This window comes from Schistocerca serialis, chromosome 1 (assembly GCF_023864345.2).
Source record: "Schistocerca serialis cubense isolate TAMUIC-IGC-003099 chromosome 1, iqSchSeri2.2, whole genome shotgun sequence".
Classification (NCBI taxonomy): Eukaryota; Metazoa; Arthropoda; class Insecta; order Orthoptera; family Acrididae; genus Schistocerca; species Schistocerca serialis.
In genome coordinates, this window is record NC_064638.1 from 1,107,168,995 (window position 1) to 1,107,186,190 (window position 17,196).

Consider the following 17,196-nt stretch of genomic DNA (forward strand, 5'->3'; position numbering starts at 1 on the left):
TGTTGATGACTGGAAACATGTTGCATGGTCGGACAAGTCTCGTTTCAAATTGTATCGAGCGCAGGACGTGTACGGGTATGGAGACGACCTTATGAATCTATGGACCCTGCATGTCAGAAGGGGACTATTCAGACTGATGGGAATAGTGTGGGGCGTGTGCAGTTGGAGTGATATGGGACCTCTGACACGTCTAGATACGATCCTGACAGGTGACACGTACGTAAGCATCCTGTCTGATCACGTGCATGCACTCACGTCCGTTGTGCATTCCGACGGACTTGGCCGATTCCAGCAGGACAATGCGACACCCACAGGTCCCGTATTCCTACAGAGTGGCTCCAGGAACACTCTTCTGAGTTTAATCACTTCTGCTGCTACCATACTCCCCAGACGTGAACATTATTGAGCATATCTAGGAAGCCTTGCAACGTGCTATTCAGAAGATATGTTCACCCCTTCGTACTCTTACGGGTTTATGGACAGGCCTGCAGGATTCATGGTGTCAGTTCCCTCCAGCACTACTTCAAACATTAGTCGAGTCCATGCTACGTCGTGTTAAGGCACTTCTACGTGCTCGCGGGGGCCCTACACGATATTAGGCAGGTGTACCAGTTTCTCTGGCTCTTCAGTGTACTATATTTACAAGAACCAACAGGTAACAATAAGACTGGAAGACCAAGAACGAAGTGCCCGCCTTAAGAAGGGTGTGAGACAGGGATGTAGTCTTTTAGTCATACTGTTGACTCTATAAATCGAAGAAATAATGACGGAAATAAAAGAATGGTTCAAGAGTGGGATTAAAATCAGGTTGAAAGGATATCAGTGATAAGATTCGCTGATGACATTACTATCCTGAGTAAAAATGGAGAAGAATTGCAGGCTCTATTATACTGAATGAACAGTCTAATGAATATGGATTGAGAGTAAATCGAAGAAAGACTAATGTAATGAGAAGTAGCAGTGATGAGAACAGCGAGAATCTTATTATCAGGAGCGATGGTCACGGAGCAGATGAAGTTAAGTAATTCTGCTACGTAGACAGCAAAATAAACAAGGGAGACATAAAAAGCAGAATTACACTGTCAAGAACGGAATTTCTGACCAAGAGAAGCCTACTAGTATCAGACATAGGGTTTAGTTTGTGAAAGGAATTTCTGAGAATGTACATTTTGAGCACAACAATGAATGCAAGTGAAACATAGACTATGGGAAACCCAGAACAGAATAGAATCGAAGCATTTGAGATGTGGTGCTACAGAAGAATGTTGAAAATTAGGTGGCCTGATAAAGAAAGGTTCTCCGCAACAACCGGAGAGGAAAAGTATACTTGGAGAACACTGACAAAAAGTGGGCATGCGATGATAGGACGTCGGTCAAGACACCAAAGAATAATTCCGTGGTACCAGGGGGAGTTCTAGAGGGAAAGAACTGTAGAGCACAGGCGGTCAACCAACGGCCCACTGGCCGGATCAGGTCCGCAGCCGCTTTCAATCCGATCCATAGAGGAAATTCGTGAGAGAGCGGTGCGCTTGCTTTGTACTCCGCCCGTGACGCACTTTCAGGTATTCGACATTCTGTTATTCGTAGTTTTCCAGTTTGGCTTCACTGTAATACAGCCAATATATGCTATGTTCCAGATATTTACCTTTAAACTTTTTAATTTGTACAAAGAAATGATGGCTTAAATTGTTTAGTGTTACAGAAACAATCCAAGCGTATTCTTGCTAATTATATTTGTAGAAATAAAAACACTAAATTTCAAACACCTTAATGACTTCCCTGTGGCTAAAAACAACAGAGTTAGACCTAATCGCTTATTGACTCTTTCTTTCTCGTATGAACATCAGTAAATAATTCTTGTCCATTGTGGAAGTGTTATACACTGCAACAGTTGAAACTGGAGTTGCTTTTATAGGCGTTTGGTTTTCCATTATGAAATGTCAATACGCTTGGCACACCATTTTCAAATGTTTGCATTTATTTGCGTACCGATATAGTGAACATTGTTTCTTTACCAATTGCAACTGCAGTATTTTGACTGTAAGTTTTTAAAATAGCTACTGTAATATGTCGTAAGTAAAGAAAAATATTCGCGACAGATAAAGAAATGTACGAAACATCTGAATACGGGGTGAACATGCAATGAATGTATCCTCAAAAACGCCGGTTTTGTGGCATACTTTGTTGGCGTGGCATGTCGGGGAAGGGGTGCCATTCATATAGCCTCATTGCTCCACAAACATTAACGCCACGGACGCTGTAGTTTCGTCTTTATGTGCTAGGTGCGCTGCAGTCGCGTCCTGTGACGAGACGGCCCGCGATTTTAAGTATGGAAATCAGGCACGCGGGTCACCAAAGGTTTCCCATGCCTGCTGTACACAAAGACAGACGTCGGAATATGCAGCAAATAATTGAGGACGCAGACTGCAATTGGCCACCGGCCTCGCCGCAGAGGTACCACCGGTTCCCGTCAGATCAGCGAAACTAAGCGACGTCGGGATTGGTCAGCATTTGGATCGGTAACCGCCAGTTCTGGGCTGGAAAAACAATGTACTGACCACATGCCATTAGATATCTTCATCCAGTGACGCCTATCAGCTGAGTGTGACACCAACTACACAACTAAGCGTTGTCAGGGTGGGTTAGCGCTTGGATAGGTAACCGCCCAGTTCTGGGCTGGGAAAAAAATGTGCTGACCACATGCCCCTCGACGTCCGCATCCAGCGACAACTATCGGCTGGGTATGACACTAACTACACAACTGAGTGTTGTTGGGGTGGGTTAGCGCTTGGATAGGTAACCGCTCAGTTCTGGGCTGGGAAAACAATGTGCTGACCACATGCCCGTCGATATCCTCATCCATGGACGCCTATCGGCTGGGTATGACACGCCGGTCGGTCGATACTGCTGGGCCTTCCCAGGCGATTACTACTCTGAGGTGAAGATGTTGACACAGGATAAGAATTCCCGGCGGGACGCATCAAACCAGTCATGAGACTAATGACTCCAAACAGATGAAATACGCTTCACCAATCAAGTTCAGGGAAAACAAAGATGGTAGGCTTCATAAATAATCGATCTCCACGCAGTAACTAATTAAGGAAAATAGTAACAAAATAGTAATACGTTTGTTTTTCCTGCACTTGATTTCTGATGCCCATTTTGCGTTATGATATGCTGTAATTGTGGACAGTTAGTATACAAAAAAAAAACAGAGGTACTTTTTCCTTTATTCATATTTTATCCCACTCGCCCCATGTGTCAGTGGAAACAATTCGCCGCTTTTCAGCTACATGAGAGTAAAAATTCTAAAATATAGTTAAATATTAGACATTAGCAGTTGATTAGAATCAGTATTTCAGACAATAGAAAGACAGAACGTAAGTTGGGTGAGTTAAAACGTAAAAGGCTCATTCGTTGAAACATAAATGCAGAGAAACGGAAAACGAATGTTTCACACAAATATAAGAGATAGATGGACAGTCTTCATGAATGAAAACGCAAAAGGCCGATGGTTTGACTGATTAAAATAGATGCATAGCTGAGTGGAATGATGAGTGTATGTCAGGGATAAGTGTGTCATTCGGGGTAGGACACAGGAGGGTGCTTGTATGGTCGGATATTTGGACGAGGGATTTGGGTAAAGTGAAGAGGGATGCAGTTCCGAACCTAGTTATTTTTCTTTCTTTTCCTTCACTGTTATTTCAACACCTTCGTTCCGCATGTGCGGGGGGGGGGGGGGGGTGGACTGTCAGCGGCGTAATATTCCGCTCTTCAGCAGCCAAGGGAATTAAAGAATACACGAAGAATGTGAAAAATCGTTTGAACTGTTTTGCTGTTTAAAACTAAAAATCAAATGGACAACTAAAAAATGAAAATATATATATATTTTAGAAATACGTTGCGTAATGGTGAAATTCTTCAGAGAACTAACACTGAAGCACTGCACTTTCACGCAAAATCTGAAGGACCTGCATTGGGTGAGAAGTATTTTGGGAGGAGAGATTATGTTCCACAGGGTTGAGGGATGTGGGTAGGAAAGATAGGTCTGAGTTATGAAAATTATGGAGATGAAAGTAGGGGTTGAGGTGGATACTGGGAATACAGAAGGTGGGAAGGACAGAGGGTGAGTCTGGTGTGTACGCAGAGTAATGGTAACGGGAGGAAACGGATGGGGATGCATGGGGAGAGGAAAGTAGAGAGGACACCTGATGTGGAGTGGGTTGGTTAGGAAGAGTTATCGTTGGCAGCAGGGATAAATATAGGGGCGGATCTCATGGTCTGGAACAGGGGGTCGGTTGAAGTTTCATTGTAATAGAGGTGCATGTGTGTGTAGGGACGGTGGAATGTTTTTTGTAAACGCACAGCACATGATCAGATTGGAGACAGTGACGTTATTGTACCTTAGTTTGCGGACAGTATAGCAGATGCAGAGGTGTTCGATGTGGATGAGGTGGGTGGGAGTTTGATAAGATGGTGAGGGATCGATGTGGGAAACGTAAACAGACATGAAAATCGAAGACTGCATTGCGTTCCAGGATTTGGAGGGACTATAGAACTTTGGTGGGACGGATATCCATGCCACATTCGTATAGCGAGGATGGGTTGGACTAGGATTTGCACATTGTGTATAAAATCTTCCTCACTTTCTGTTAAAATAGTTGTATCAAAAGGTCATGACCGGTTTCTCATAAGTGGAGATGTATCTTCAAGTGAAAAGTTTCTTTATTTCTTTAAAAGTTGTGATACGGCAAAATAAATGCTAAGTACCAAACACCAGCGTAAATCGTCAGGGGTTTGTAGGTGTGGATAATAGAGGAGGGATGTAATCACAAAGTTCGGCCTGTTAATAGTTGTAGTCTGTTGCGGGCTTTCTGTAGGGTGTTAGCAGCTGCGATTTCCACGTTAGTTGCCGGTCGAGGTTTATTCCAAGATATTTTAGTGTGTTAGTGAACTGTATAGGCCAGTCGTAAATGGTAAGGTGGAAGTCATGGTGACGGAAGGTGCGGGTAATTCGTCATTTAATTATTGCCTGGGTAATGTTAAGGAGCCATAGGTTACACCAGGGGTAAACTGATGCGGTGGATTTCTACGTTCGTTTAGGTTTCTGGAATGTAGAGGAGAGGACGATGAAAGCAGTGTCATCATCATACTGAAAGAGATGCATGGTGGAGGTGCTTTGGGCATACCATCAATATTGATCAGATAAAGGAGAGAAGAGAGGACGGAGCTTTGGGGAACTCCTGCAGTGGGATGGAAGGTACGGGGATTGGCATTGGTAATAGTGACAAAGGAAGGGCGATTAGAGGGGAAGGATGCAATAACGTGGACGTAGTTAATTGGAAGTGTGTATGTTCGGGGTTTAAAGAGGGGAGCGGAATGTCAGACATGATCGTATGCTTTCTCGAAGTAGAGGGAGACAAAAATAGCTGATTTACGCCACTTTAGCTGGTGGAATAGAAGGTGGGTGGGTTGCAGGAGCTAGTCACCAGAGGAGAAATTGGAGTGGAAGCTACACTCGTTATCGGAAAGAAGATGTTGCGTCAGGTGTTGATGGATGTGACGGGATTGTTGTTGTGGAAGAGCGGGTAGTGAAGTATGGTGTTGTTTCCTATGATTCAGGAAAGGTACTACGAAGGTAAATAGGTGTAACTCCACACTTGCTTCAATCTTTTGCCCTACGATATTAAGTTAGAAACAGGACACTATACGTGTTGTTTACCAATAGTGTACCGAACATATATGACATAAATATTTGTGTTCTGTCGATGAAATATATATTGACGATTATACTAAAAGCCTCTGTACCATTTCTTATGTGTTACGCCGATTTGTATTCTTGTCTCTCACATATTTGTTAGTAGAAGACAGAGATATACTTTGAAATCGCATCGATAATACAGTAAAATCTTGAATTTTTATTCTCTGACAGACAGTAAATATTTTCCCAAGAAATCATGCACATGTGACAGGTATACATAGCGTGATTTGTAGTAGGTATTACATGGTTGGTTTGCCTTGTTCTTCTGGATAGATGTGACATTTTAATAAGGCAGCAGTGTTATTGTCATCGAAAGCACTTGGAATGTCATGTACCTTGTATTTTGGAAGGTGACCATTGATAACCGTGCTGTGCGCAGAAATGCATGGCACTCGATTTTTTAACAAACTGACAACGATGTGTTCATATACTATAAGTACATTTTGAGCTTGTTTTTACGCTCTATCTAACGTAATTATATAACTTTGTTCTCTTTTTTCTTCTTATATGGTGTGTTTTACATTTTTTTATGTATTTGAAAATGGACAGTGTTTGAAACCAGTAGATGAAACAAAGTAATTTAATACACAGCCTAGTGGGATCATGTCATTTTTCAAATTTGTTCAAGTTATTGATCCCAACCAGGAGTAAGTAAGGAAAGGGCCCGTGTAACGTCATCAGGGAGGGTGGGAGGGAGAGATGGAGGGCAAAAACTGTAGGGGAAGACGGAGATTGGAATACATGCAGCAAATAAGTGAGGACGTACGGTGTATGTTCTACTCTGAGATTAAGAGGTTGGCGCAGGAGAGAAATTCGTGGCGGGCCGCATCACACCAGTCAAAAGACCTATTAACTAAATAATGGCCAGGTGCCAGTAGGATTCGCGCACTGAGGGTTCCGTTCAGACTTAAATATGTCCAAACTAAAATATCTACATAGACAGTTCATCGATTCCAGGAATCGACAGTCTCGACCATTTTCCGCTGTTATCACCATTGATACTGGCGAGATATCGGTCCGAGGGATTCCAAGATTTTCGAAAAGGTTTCAGTTTCAATAATATAAATGTGTCATAAAGTGATGCAGGAGGCAGACTACCATTATTATAATAATCAATAGTTCTCCTTTCGGGCTGACTGGGCTGCAATGGTAAAAGTCTAACATCAGGCAAGAAATGACTGTTTTGCTCATATGATGCATTTCAGACTGTATCCATCATCAGATACCTAGGAGCCATTACTACACATAAATATGGTGTTTCAAGTTGTACGTGAAACGCCATACCTCCGTGCAGTTATCACTCCTGGATATCTTATGATGGATAAATTCTGAAATACGTCATATAAACAATAAAGTAATTACTTGTCTGATGTTTGACGTTTACCATTGCAACTCAGTCAGCCCGAATGGAGAACTACTGTTTCAATTTTGATGTCGCATAGCAAATGTCCAAAGAAATAGTTTTTGGTGTGGTATAACTACAGATTTACAGTTTTCAGATTTTTTTCGTTACTTCTACTGTGGTATCTTATGTTTATCAAATTTCATCCATTCAGATCAACGGGAAGTACTCTATGGGTTTTGATGAATGAGTTTGTGAGTATCAAAATATGTGGCATAAATAGCTGTACCTTTTGATAGCATTGACTAAGAAGCTAACGTTCATTATACCACCAAGGGACCGTAGACTTCATTATTTCAAATATTCTGTCCAGACCCTTATTTCTTATTTCATAAGAAATAAGGGTCTGGACAGACGGACGGACAGAGAATCTGATAATAAATGACAAGAAAATTATTTTCGTGTCTTTTAGTTAAAAATTTACAGTTTTCGGATTTTTTCTTTTGTTTGTGTGAACCTTGCTGCTTGCCAAATTTCATGAATCTAGGCCAACGGATAGCACCGAATGGGTTTTGGTGAGTGAGTTCGAGAGTATCAAATTTTGTGAGATATATGGCCGTATCTTTTGACTGCACTAACTTAGAAGCCTCAAATTTGTACACCACCAAGAGACCGTAGGTCTCAGTACGCGACATTAATGTTAACTTGATACGTCTACCCTTTCCTGAGAAAAATCGTTTTCAACAGTCCGTAGACAGACAGACGACCTGACAACAAAACGATCCTATAACAGTTCCGTTTTTACCGATCGTGGCACGGAGCCCTGAAAAGGATTTTAATGAGATGACATCTCGTAAAAAAGGAACTGACTCATTAATAGCGACAAGATAGGTGTTAGACTGACAAAAACAGTGTTACTGTTCGAGTGATTCATAAACTTCAGTTCCTAAAAACAGTTCTACATCCTTTATCCATTTCATTATCCCATAAAGTCACGTATCGCTCATATTATTTATTACATTTTTGATGTAATCATGCGAAATGATTTGCGTAACGACTGAAGTATAAAATGTAGGAATGACGTTGATCGTTGTATATGGAAATATTTATTTTCCTATTTATTTACACTATTGGCGATTAAAATTGCACGAAATTTAACCGATAGGAAGAAGATGCTGTGATGTGCAAATGATTAGCTTTTCACAGCATTCACATAAGGTTGGCGCCGGCGGCGACACCTACAACGTGCTGGTATGAGTAAAGTTTCCAACCGATTTCTCATGCACAAACAGCAGTTGACCGGCGTTGCCTTGTGAAACATTGTTGTGATGCCTCGTGTAAGGAGGACAAAAGCGTACCATCACGTTTCCGACTTTGATAAAGGTCGTATTGTAGCCTATCGCGATTGCGGTTTATCGTATCGCAACATTGCTGCTCGCGTTGGTCGGGATCCAATGACTGTTAGCAGAATATGGAATGGGTGGGTTCAGGAGGGTAATACGGAACGCCGTGCTGGATCTCAACGGTCTCATATCACTGGCAGTCGAGATGACAGGCATCTTGTCCGCACGGCTGTAACGGATTGTCCAGTTACGTCTCGATCCCACAGTTAACAGATGGGAGCGTTTGCAAGACAACAACCATCTGCACGAACAGTTCGACGACGTTTGCAGCAGCATGGACTATCAGCTCGGAGACCATGGCTGCGGTTACCCTTGACGCTGCATCACAGTCAAGAGCGCCTGCGATGGTGTACTCAACGACAAAGCGGGCGCACGAATGGCAAAACGTCATTTTTTCGGATGAATCCAGGTTCTGTTTACAGCATCATAATAGTCGCATCCCTGTTTGGCGACATCACGGTGAACGCAAATTGGAAGCACGTATTCGTCATTGTCATACTGGCGTATCACCCGGCTTGATGGCATGGGGTGCTGTTGGTTACACGTCTCGGTCACCTCTTGTTCGCATTGACGGTACTTTGAACAGTGGACGTTACATTTCACATGTGTTACGACCCGTGGCTCTACCCTCCATTCGATCGCTGCGAAATCCTACATTTCAGCAGGATAATGCACGACCGCATGTTGCAGGTCCTGTACGGGCCTTTCTGGATACAGAAAATGTTCGACTGCTGCCCTGGCCAGCACATTCTCCAGATCCCTCACCAACTGAAAACGTCTGGTCAACGGTGGCCGAGCAACTGGCTTGTCACAATACGCCAGTCACTACTCTTGATGAACTGTGGTATCGTGTTGAAGCTGCATGGGCAGCTGTACCTGTACACGCCATCCAAGCTCTGTTTAACTCAATGCCCAGGCGTTTCAAGCCTGTTATTACGGACAGAGGTGGTTGTTCTGGGTACTGATTTCTCAGGATCTATGCACCCAAATTGTGTGAAAATGTAATCACATGTCAGTTCTAGTATAATATATTTGTCCAATGAATACCCGTTTATTGTCTGCCTCTCTTCTTGGTGTAGCAATTTTAATGGCCAGCAGTGTAATTGTTGGCAAGTCTGGTCTTTTTTATAGATCCTAAGGAAATAGCGCACTTCCTACCCATGATTATAATGTAACCACTATATGTACTAAAAAAGTGTGGTAACTTATCTCTTACGTATCTGAAAAGAAAATGCTAAACCCGAAGCTAGTTCAGTGAACCAAGGCTGAAAAAGCATCGGAAATTTAGCCTCATAACATCAGTTGACAAATTATCTACAGAAGTGTAGTTGCCCAACAAAGCCAAGAAAACAACACGTGATAAAAAATTCACAAGAAATATCTGAAGGAATTCGTCTTGGTATCATATTCCGAAACCAGCTAGTTTTTAAAAAATGTCCGTAACACGCATAATCTACTCGGCAAACAATAAAGTTGTGTAACAAATAATACACAATACAGAACCACACGAAGACAGACACATGATAAGTGTTATTCGTAAGTCATCATTAGAATATTATTGTATATAAGAGGCCACATACAACATAAAGGGAAGAGATTCAAAACCGTCAGGAAACACATACGTAGACAAAGCATTAGTGGCTATACATAGGAACCAAAATACACCAAAACGAAATGGGACCTAACTGCTCATCACACTGCAGTTATAGGTGAAAGACTGGATTTATTTGGAGGATTCGGGAAAATATACATATGTCGTGTCGCTCACTGTCTAATGCGCGCAATTCATAAAGTACACACACACACATGCTTACGTTTATATAATCAACAATTTTTTTTTTTCGTGTTTGCACCACTTTGTGCATTAGTGTCTTACATGTCTGTGGAGAGTAAATTATCTGTTATTACCTAATGTGCAAGCTACAACTTCATGAAGTGTTGTTGAGTTCTTAATGTGTAAATCAGGTTTTTATAAACAATTTGCAAATTTTACTGAAGAAATATTTATAAAGCCAAAGAAATAAAACGAATATATTATATAGAATGAAGGGGCAAGTTTTCATTTAGTTGGGTAATAAATTTAAAAAATGAAACTACAAGTTTTTATACAAAACAAATGTATTTCGTTTAAAACAGAAATATTTATACACAACTATTGTCAAAACCTACGCGGAATTCGTAGGTAAGCGTGGTCTCCCACTTAGCTCGTGGAGCGTAGTTGATGCTGGACGTCCATAGCGTTATCGTCGACCACTGTAACACAAAGAAGAGGAATAAAAGTTATAGGTAGAAACTGAGTAAAATTTTGCGTAATTAATTGTAATTTCACTGAACAGATCACACCACTAAACCAGTTGCTACACATTCCCCGTCAGAACATGCAGTAAGCAAGTGGATACAGCCTAAATGTCAGTATCAATGACCAAAAAAGGGAAAATGAATGTCCGACTGTCGATTATTAGTGAAGTGATGAAAGATAGTTTCAATGCACTATGTAAGCAGTAGTTGTGAAGGGAGTCAGACAGGGTTGTAGCCCCTCCCCAATGTTATTCAATATGTATATTGAGTAAGCAGTAAAGGAAACAAAAGGAAAATTCGGAGTATGTTTTAAAATCCATGGAGAAGAAATAAAAACTTTGAGGTTCGCCGATGACATTGTAATTCTGTCAGAGACAGCAAAGGACTTGGAAGAGCAGTTGAACGGAATGGATAGTGTCTTGAAGGGAGGATATAAGATGAACATCAACAAAAGTAAAACGAGGATATGGAATGTAGTCGAATTATGTCGGGTGATGCTGAGGGAATTAGATTAGGAGTAAAGAAGTAGTAAAGGAGTTTTGCTATTTGGGGAGCAAAATAACTGATGATGGTCGAAGTAGAGAAGATATAAAATGTAGACTGGCAATGGCAAGGAATGCGTTTCTGAAGAAGAGAAATTTGTTAACATCGAGTGTAGATATAAGTGTCAGGAAGTCGTTTCTGAAAGTATTCGTATGGAGTGTAGCCATGTATGGAAGTGAAACATGGACGATAAATGGTTTGGACAAGAAGAGAATAGAAGCTTTCGAAATGTGGTGCTACAGAAGAATGCTGAAGATTAGATGGGTAGATCACATAACTAATGAGGAGGTATTGAATAGAATTGGGGAGAAGAGGAGTTTGTGGCACAACTTGACAAGAAGAAGGGACCGGTTGGTAGGACATGTTCTGAGGCATCACGGGATCACAAATTTAGCATTTGAGGGCAGTGTGGAGGATAAAAATTGTAGAGGGAGACCAAGAGATGAATACACTAAGCAGATTCAGAAGGATGTAGGTTGCACTAAGTACTGGGAGATGAAGAAGCTTGCACACAACAACATGTAGCGTATTACATACTCATCCTACTGAGTGTTCAAGTGGCTTTCCCGGTCTCGATGTTTTAAAAAAATCGTTTTTTTTCTTTTGTTGCGTATTTTGATTCCTTGTAGTATTAAGAATATCTGATCAAAAAGATTTTACCTGCAAATTATTGTTTACACCTGAAAATCACGTTACAATGGAAACTCGTTTACGTCTACTCTAGCCGCTCTCGACGCTTGGGGAGTTGCGACACCAATCAATATCTCTGTAAAATACTTGGTCGAAGAAAATATCAACTATTTTTCCACCATATTTCGCAATTATATGCTTTCGACAGCAGTGAGATGAAAAAGCCAGTTATGGCGATACTTTACCACAGAAGTTCAACGAATGACGATCCGCAGACCGATAACTATTGTAAAAGTTGGTGTAAATGGAAGCAAGCTGAAATTAATGGAACACTGGACACTTTTGATCATAATCCATCACTGAGTGAAGTTATTGAAGCTATTGTTTATGAGAATTTGATGGAGAAATGCATTGGAGCCAATACGCAGATCAATAATGAAGCAGAGAATTCATTAATTTGGAGTTAGGCTCCAAAACACGTTTTCGGGGGCAAATTTCGTCTAAAATGCTAAAAATCGGGCGTGTGTTGTTTTTTCCAACGGATTTAACGGAGTCTCACTTAAAATGAAATTAATGAGGGTCGTTATCGGTACCACGGCTTGCTCACCCCCCATGGTAAGAGAACAGCGTCGAGGCTACAACTGCGGCTAGAGAGACTCACTCTTTAAGAAATGAGATCTTCGAAGAATATTAAGGTTTACCGTATGGTCCAGAAATAGCAGATTAAAGGTAAGTCGAAAAACTTCAAAGTTTTGTACACAACAACCCAACTCCAAACTTTAAATGCGTATTTATCGAGATGTTTGTTAAACTGGTTCGCAAGGTAAAAAACAAACTAGTCAGTAAAATTGCATACCGTTTTGGACTTAATGAAACTGACACTTATAGCCGGCCAGTGTGGCCGAGCGGTTCTAGGCGCTTCAGTCTGTGACCGCGCGACCGCTACGGTCGCAGGTTCGAATCCTGCCTCGGGCATGGATGTTTGTGATGTCCTTAGGTTAGTTAGGTTTAAGTAGCTCTATGTTCTAGGGGACTAATGACCCCAGATGTTGAGTCATATAGTGCTCAGAGCTATTTGACACTTATAAACTGGGCGTGAATCTCAGCAAACATTTATCATAATGTATGTTATTTATTTACGCGCTGTTGTACTTTGCCATCTTATGACATTCACCTACCACTACACTTATAGAAATTTATGCCTAAAAACGCTTTGACTGCAATGAAAAGGTTGAGGTAGTCACAGGTGGCCACTTAGCAGGCCCTTAAAACTGGTATTTTCGTTGCAGTGCTTTGACTTTAAAGAGTGATACAATGACCAATTTCATTTTTTCCCCTCATAAACGCTGTTTGTGCTCACGATAAACGAATATTGGTACTCAATGTTGGTGGTATATAGAAATATTCCGCAATCCCTGCACAATGGAATGTCTCTGTAAGCCGTCATACTGGACGGTGACAGAACCGTACTGTCTTATATGTTTGAATCACACACCATTTCATCATAGGTGGTCCTGAATATTTCGAAACTGCTTGTGCCTGGATGCGCATAAAAATAAATCCCGGAGAGAGACAGGAAATAATACTATCTTCTGGCATCCAAGAAAATTGGAAAAACACAACATAAATCCAGGAGACATCAACATTAATAATTTGTTTCAGCGCCTCTGGCCTCGGTAATGGAGTCAGATCGATGAGGGGGATAGTCCAAAAGTTTCTTCAAGCCTTAAAACTCATTGGTGCTTAGGTCCCGTAGAGCGAGGATACTGATTGATATGTTCCACCAGCTGCACCAAGTACTCCCAGACATAGACCAATGGGTTAAGAACAGGCCATTTAGCGGACAGTCGATGTGCTGTAGGGTGACTGAGAGTGCAGCCCTGTGAAGACGGCTATCGTCGTCTTGGAAGACAGAAATAGCCAAAGACAGAAATAGCCACAGCGTGCTCATCAAGTAAATGTAGAAGAAAGACGAACACTATGCCACCGAAAATGTCAATCCAAACTTCCTAGCTCATGTTCACTGTCAGCTGAGTGAGTGAATCGAAGTGACGACACCAGAAACGCCCGCAAAACAACACAGAACCACCCCTGGCCTGAACTACATCCTCCTCGCACTGTGAACTTAACGCCACATTACTTCTCTACAAACAGCACTACATGCCACCAGCCAGGTACTGTCCAGTTTATATGATGTCTGGCCAACGGCCACTGTGAGCAATGGCCTAACGCAAGGTACCCGCCTCCAAATGTTCACTTCACGCAGTTCCGTTCGCAGTGTCTCCTCGTAAACTGATTGACATGGATCTAATTTCAACACCAGCAGAAATTTCTGCCGTGCTTGAAACCGATTGTGATTGGCACGAAGTGACACTCGTCTTCGGTCCCTACGGGTTAGGGTCTCTCTACAGTCATTGTCCTTACGCCGCATTACATATCTGCGGGTGGTATACACCGTTTGTCACAGTTCTGTTAAGAGCGTGGCTATGGAAAATAAAAATCATGTATCATGTTCACAAAATAAACAGCTAAAATGGGTTTAAAGGCATTCTGAAACAGTCACTGTAGTCCTTTTTTGGAACTGCATTTACAGTAAGATGACAAAAGTCGCGAGATACTTTCTAATAAGGTGTCGCGCCTTCTTTTGCTCGACGTAGTGCTGCAGCTGGACGTGGCATGGACTTAAGTCGCTGTAAGTCCCCTGCAGAACTACTGAGCCACGGTGCCTCCATAGCCGTCTATAAATGCGAAAGAGTGCAGGATTTTGTGCTTGAACTGACCTCTCGATTATGTCCCGCAAATGTCCAATGGGATTTATGTCAGGCGATCTGGGTGGCCAGATCATTCTCTCGAGCCGGACGGTGTGACCGAGCGGTTCTAGGTGCCTCAGTCTGGAACCGCTTGACCGCTACTGTTGTAGGTTCGAATCCTGCCTCGGGCATGGATGTGTATGATGTCCTTAGGTTAGTTAGGTTTAAGTAGTTCTAAGTTTTAGGGGACTGATGACCTCAGATGTTAAGTCCCATAGTGCTGAGAGCTATCATTCTCTCGAATTATCCAGAATGTTCTTCCAGCCAATCGCAAACAATTGTGGCCGGGTGGCATGATGGCTCTGTGACATGATCATCCGGTGACGTGGCGCATTGTCATCCATATAAATTCCGTCTCTGTTTGGGAACATGAAGTCCATGAATGGCTGAAAATGGTCTCCAAGTAACCGAACTTAGCCATTTTGAGTCAATTATCATTCATTTTGACAAGAGGACCCAGTCTATTCCATGTAAACAAAAATAACACTGTCCGAACTGGCCTTGAAGGCCCAGCGGTATCGACCAGCAGCCATATCATTCTCAGCCCTTAGGTTTCACCGGATACGGATACGGATGTGGTCAGCACACCGCTCTCCTGGCCGTTGTCAATTTTCATGACCGATGTCGCTACTTCTCAATTGGCCTCAAAAGGGTTGAGTGCACCCCACTTGCCAAGAGCACTTGACAGACTCTCATTGCGACCTGTCCAAGTGCTAACTTCGGTGATCTCACGAGAGCCGGTGTTGCCACTGCGGCAAGACCGTTGGTTCCACACCATTATGCGCCCACAACCAGCTTGCACAGTGCGTTGTTGACAACTTAGGTCCATGGTTTCGTGGAGTCTGCGCTCGAACCCAACTGCGCCACACTCGAACCCTACCCTCCATCAGCTCTCACGACGATACTGTCACAAGCCCACGAGAGGAATTTCAGGCAATGTCGTGCTGTAAGCAAAGGCACGCGCATCGGTCGTCTGCTGCCATAGCCCATTAACCACAGATTATGCCGCAACGTCCTAACGCATACATTTATCGCACGTCCCACATCGATTTCTGTGATTATTTCACGCAGTGTTACTTGTCTTTTAGTACTGACAACTCTGCTCTCTGTCGTTAAGTGATGGCAGTAGGCCACTGCTTTGTCCGTGGTGAGAGGCAACGTCTGAAATTGGTTTTCTCGGTACACTTCTAACAGTGTGAATCTCAGAATATTGAATACGCTAACGATTTCAGAAATGAAACGTCCCATGAGTCTAGCTCCAACTATCATTCCTCGTTCAAAGTCTGTTAATTCCAGTCTTGCGGCCATAATCACCCGAGTACAAATGACACTGCTCTATTATGCGTTGTGTACCCGATACTACCGCCACATGTATATGTGCATCTCGCTATCCCATGACTTTTCGCCACCACGGTGCAGTATGGTGTCCTTAAATTGCCAGTTTCAATTCGATAATACCACAAGACGACTGGGGATAAACCCGGCGAATCGATGATTGTTTTTGCTGGCCGAAAACTCGCTCTCGATCGTTGCTTTGTGGGACGGGGCGTTTCGTGGATTAGCGACCAGGGATCTACCTTTCGGTATTTGGGTCAAATTCGACGAACTGTAGCCCATAAACACAAAACTTAAAATAAGACTTGATGTTTCCTTGTTGCTCCATCGCATTTTCCTGACAAGTGTCAGACATGTACTGTTACATTTGCGGCCAGGACCTCTGCTGCAGCGATGCTGGCGCTTTGATTTCTACACACCTGTTGTAACTTCAAGCATCGTAACTCAACAACTCAGAAATGGCTCTGAGCACTATGGGACTTAACTTCTGAGGTCATCAGTCCCCTAGAACTTAGAACTACTTAAACCTAACTAACCTAAGGACATCACACACAAACATGCCCGAGGCAGGATTCGAATCTCGACCGTAGCGGTCGCGCGATTCCAGACTGCAGCGCCTAGAACCGCTCGGCCACCCTGGCCGGCCTCTACAACTCGCCACGAGATAGTATTGCAATATGGAATTTTACGCAAGCAGTGTGGGACACAATGTGTGTTATTATTTGCAGGTACGTTCGATAGGCCGCGTTTAGACACCAACGGATCTGCCAATTTCATCCACGGTGTGGTTACCGGAACGTTCATTTACGATAGCTTCTCTCTTCCGTTCTACCGCGTCACACTTCGGCCCATCTCGCTTGTCAGTTTCCGTTCGACGGGCAGGCATATACGCTCCTCTTTATTGCCATGAATTAAGTTCAGCGGAGGAGAATTACACGACCGCCCGGTGTCAGTTAAGCATTATCTTCAGAACTCCAAAGCGACCTGGGTGCTTATTTAATCGGGAAACTAATATTTTTGCCTTGTTAGATTATGTCAGTAAGTGAAGGGGACAACGTTTTATTTGGAGGATAG

At 42.7% G+C, this 17,196-nt stretch overlaps 1 protein-coding gene across 1 annotated transcript in view; it reads right to left on the bottom strand.

Annotated features, from left to right (window-relative positions):
- Nucleotides 1–10,606: 10,606 nt before the first annotated feature.
- Nucleotides 10,607–17,196, bottom strand: part of LOC126416614 (uncharacterized) — an 87,145-nt gene continuing 80,555 nt past the window's right edge. The window contains exon 7 of the mRNA XM_050084373.1: nt 10,607–10,759. Within this exon, the coding sequence (XP_049940330.1) occupies nt 10,747–10,759 (13 nt within the window). The 3' untranslated portion in view covers nt 10,607–10,746. The remainder of the gene's footprint in view (nt 10,760–17,196) is intronic.